Below are 4,600 nucleotides of genomic sequence, written 5' to 3'. Positions count from 1 at the left end.
TGATGAAGAACGCAGGACCATGTGAGCTTCATTTGTGAACAAGAAGTGGTAGGAGAAGCAGTGTGAAAAGGAAGAAGAAAAGAGAATGGGATGAAGGGGTTTCTCTGGCCGACAAGAGAGCTCCTGAAAGTCCTTGCTCAGCCTGGTAGAAATAGAAACCGAGAAGATCGTAGGGTTTGATTTGAGCGAGATTTGGCTACTATTTCTAGCAGGCTGAGCAAAGAGTTTTAAGCTCTCTGAATGTCTAGCCATTTCTCATCTCAGCTTCAATTACTGATATTCCATTTTCAAACTGTTGGGTTGATCTCTCTGTCTGTTTGTTTGTTTATCTGTTTCTTTTTCTTTCTTTTTTTTCTCTCTCTTCTCTCTCTCCCTCTCTTTCTCTCCATAATGTTTTCTCTTTCTGTGTCTTACACAGGTTATGAAGTAGAAGGATTTGAGAATGTTCCCAGTTCAGGTCCGGCCCTTCTCATCTATTACCATGGTGTTGTTCCCATTGATGTCTACTATGTCATGGCCAGCTGTATCATCCATAAAGGTCGTACAATCCGTGCCATTGGAGACAGATTCCTATTTAAATTACCATGTAATGTCAACATTTCTACATTTCATAATATATATACCAAATTTTTTTATTTTACATATATATACACATTTTAGTTCTCTCACTCAGTTTTTTTCTTGTCTTCTATATCTATCTTGACAAAGGGCAAATTGCCCAAAATATTGATACATTAACCTTTTTTTGACATTGACTTTCTACAGTTTTTTTCCATTGCTTTGTTTGTTTTTGTTATTTTCATTTCTTTTTGTTCATTGTCTTCTGGACTACCATACTGATGGGGATCAAAATACTGGATTTCTTGGATTCAACCACCTCCAACTCTGAGAGAATGAGAAATAAAAGACACACGAAGAAATAGGGTAAAAAAATATGAAATAACAAACATGGCTGCGTGGTTGCAAAGCTCATTTTCACTTGGATGCATGGGTCTTCTCAAGCACAACAAATCACCAATCGTCTCAGTTCTATGTCATCCCCTCTGTGATGTTCAACATCCACAAGTCATCACTACCTCATCCCAGGTCTTCCTGGGGCTTTCTCTTATGATCAAACCAGTACAATCTTCTCTCTTGTATACTACATCTGATGGCCCTTACATTCAATGTTTATCTCAATACATTTATACTTTAAGTATGCATACTGACATGGCATATCCAGTGGAACATGCTAGCTTAATTTCTTTCAAAGCTTCACATGTCCTCTGCATTTACAGCCCATGTTCCACTCTCATGTAGCATTGCTGTTTATACACAAGTATCATACAAGATCTTTCACTCTGTGAGAGACATATATGTCATTGAATACTCGAAATGAGGAGTAGATAGACAGCCGACAGCTGATGAAGAATCCTTTCTCTGTGTTTACTTGTCCTGTTTTCCATTTTTTCTCTTTGTTTATGTATTTCATGGTATTTGCACCATTGGTGATGTCCTCTAAACATATATACATGTGTATATATATATATATATATATATATATATATATATATATATATGTATGTGCATATATATATTATATATTATTTACTATTTATGATATACACATATATGCATATGTGTGTACCGTTGTCAAGACATTGTGGTGTGTTGGCTGTAAATGAGCTTCACTGTTATACAAGTGAGGTTGTTCGTTTCTAGTCGTCTGTGAAAAAACATGTCCAGGCATGAGGAAATATTACCTCACTTAGAGACAAGCGAGGCTTACCAACAGGAAGGGTATATGGCTGTGAAAAATCTGCTTCGACCAATACAAATTCTGTCTGACTCATGCAAGCATGAGAAAGTGCATGTTAAATGATGAGGATGATCATGATGATGAGGATGCAATAAAGAGAGAGGCTTGAATGAAGTATGTGTATGTCATACGGAATTAAGTGACATTTCTGTCTTGTTGCAGTTGTCAGGATTTTGATGGAAGCTTTCAAAGTATCCCCTGGTACAGTACAGAGCTGTATAAACTTACTGAATGAAGGACATATTATAGCTATTGCTCCAGGTGAAGTATCAATATTTGTACTGTTTTTATGTTTGTAATGTTTTATATATTTTTTGTTTGTAATTCTTTCTATTTCACATTCATTTCTTGACATAAAGATAAAAATAAGATAACGACATTCTATGTAAAAGCGCTGACAAAATAAAAGGGATGACAAAATAATTGAGCCGAACAGAATCCTGGGATCAATAGTCTCAACTACTCCTCTCAAATTTGCTGGCCTCGTTCCTAAATTGTAAACCATTGTTATTGTTGTTGTTGTTACTATTTCCAAACTATCTTCCAGTTCAGTGTTTTGTTTGGATTTACTGTTTCTCCGATTTTACACTCAACAAGAGGTCACTTTTATCTTTCATCTGACACCAGGTGGTCTTCGAGAAGCCCTCTTTGGAGATGAATATTACCAAATTATGTGGAGCAAACGAGTTGGCTTCGCTAAAGTTGCACTCAAAGCGAATGTGGTGAGTCCAACCTTTCACTCTTACTCTCAATTCTGTCTCACTCTCATTTGTTTGCTTTTTGTTATTTTTCCTCAATTTTTAAATATTTTTTTCTTTATTTTCCATCTATTGATGCTTGACTCTGTGGTCTTTAGAAAGTTGCATCTCAATCACAAAGTTCCAGGTTCACTCCTACTGCACAACATTGTATGCATGATAGTGTGCAAGCACTGCCAAGTGGTTAAGAAATTTGCTTCAGAGTCATGATATCTCAGGTTCAATCCCCATGAGTGGCACCTTGGCCTAAGTTTCACCCAAGTTTTGCAAGCTAAATCAACCGTTATTATTATGTTTAAAGCAGCAAGCTGGTAGAATTGTTAGCATGCCGGACAAAATACTGCCTCTCTCTCTCTCTCTCTCTCTCACTCTCTCTCTCGGTTTCAGTCTTTCTCTCTCATTCTCTTTCATAGTCTCTCATTCTTAATCTCCCTTTCTCTTATTAACTCTCCCTTTTTCTTGTTATCTCTCTCCCTCTCTTATCTCTATCCCTAGTTTGCTTTCTCCCTCACCTTGCCTCTCTCCATCTCCCTTGTTCTCTCAGTCTCTCTCCCTCTCTTACACCCTCTCTTCCTTCCTCTATTGCAGCCCGTTATACCAATGTTCACTCAAAATATCCGAGAAACATTCCGAACTCCATCCTGGAGTAGAAGTAAGTCACATATTTTACATCATTTTACATTATTGATCCTTTAATGAATTACATATGAATATGTAGAAGTGAAAGACACAAAATTGGATGAGGTAAGGGAAATTACTCAAATAGGCCAATGGTAGAAATTTAGATAAGTTATTAATTAAAAGCCATGCTATTAGCCTATTTGATTTATCTTCCCTTAGCTCATCATCATCATCGTCATCACCGTCAGTGTTTAACGTCTGCGTTCCATGCTGGCATGGGTTGGATGGTTTGACTGAGAACTGGTAAGCCAGGAGGGTGCACCAGGCTCCAATCTGATTTGGCAAGGTTTCTATGACTGGATACCCTTCCTAACGCCAACCACCCTGCAAAGTGGACTGGGTGCCTTTTATATGCCACCTGCATGGGTGCAAGTCAGGGAGCACTGGCATTAGTCACGCTTGAATGGTGTTTTTTATGTGCCACCAGCACGGGTGCCAGTCAGGCAGCACTGGCATCGGAACGCTGGAATGGTGCCTTTTACGTGCCACTGGCATGGGTACCAGTCAGGTGGCACTGTTGTTGGCCACGACTACCATTTCACTTGGTTCAATAGGTTTTCACAAGCATGCCATATCACCCAACAATTGAAGGGTACTTTTAAATGGGCCAGTTATGCGACACTGGCATCAGCCAGGACTATGATCTCACTTGGCTTGCCAGGTCTTCTCAAAAGCTATTTAATCAGAATACCAGAATACCATGGTTACACCACCGATTCAACTGAAGAAGGCTGCGAAACGGCTGTAACCCTAAGAAAGTTAAGTGACTGAATAAATATATTCATTTCTCATACCTCTTGACTTTTTATGGTTTATATATTCCCCATGAAGTAATTTCATTGATTGGACCTTCTGGATTTCAGCTGCATTGACACTTTGCAATACATTTCTCTATATTAAGTTACATTGTGGTCTGATAGCCGAGTGCGTTTGAGGAGATTTCTGTGATCGTCATACAACTCTCTGAATCATATATCGTATACAAATTTATGTTTACGTATGTATTTCAGTGTGGAGGCACAACGGCCCAGTGCTTAGGGCAGCAGACTAGCAGTCATAGGATCACGGTTTCAATTCCCAGACCTGGCTCCTGTCAAACTGACCCACCCATGCCAGCATGGAAGGCGGTTGTTAAATGATGATGAGAATGCTGATGATGAGGATGATATATTTCTAAGTTTTGAAAATATATATATATATGCTTTTTTTTTTCTATTTCAGATATCTTAAGAAAGCTCTATGAGAAAACAAGATGGCCTCTCCTCCCAATTTATGGTGGATTCCCAGTAAAATTAAAGTAAATATATTTATATATTTTAATAGGTACACCTTATATATATATATATATATATATATATATATA

At 38.0% G+C, this 4,600-nt stretch overlaps 1 protein-coding gene across 2 annotated transcripts in view; it reads left to right on the top strand.

The window, feature by feature from the left end:
• The window catches only part of LOC106869417 (transmembrane protein 68), a 30,009-nt gene that overhangs the window by 20,409 nt on the left and 5,000 nt on the right, over window positions 1–4,600 (top strand). For both annotated transcript variants that reach the window (XM_014915148.2, XM_014915147.2), the window contains exons 3-7: window positions 419–586; window positions 1,961–2,059; window positions 2,426–2,520; window positions 3,145–3,208; window positions 4,459–4,534. In XM_014915148.2, the coding sequence (XP_014770634.1) occupies window positions 419–586; window positions 1,961–2,059; window positions 2,426–2,520; window positions 3,145–3,208; window positions 4,459–4,534 (502 nt within the window). The remainder of the gene's footprint in view (window positions 1–418; window positions 587–1,960; window positions 2,060–2,425; window positions 2,521–3,144; window positions 3,209–4,458; window positions 4,535–4,600) is intronic.

Source organism: Octopus bimaculoides, chromosome 10, assembly GCF_001194135.2.
Source record: "Octopus bimaculoides isolate UCB-OBI-ISO-001 chromosome 10, ASM119413v2, whole genome shotgun sequence".
In the NCBI taxonomy this organism is placed as follows: domain Eukaryota; kingdom Metazoa; phylum Mollusca; class Cephalopoda; order Octopoda; family Octopodidae; genus Octopus; species Octopus bimaculoides.
The sequence above is the reverse complement of the archived record's forward strand: the minus strand, read 5'-3'. Positions and strand labels throughout refer to the sequence as shown.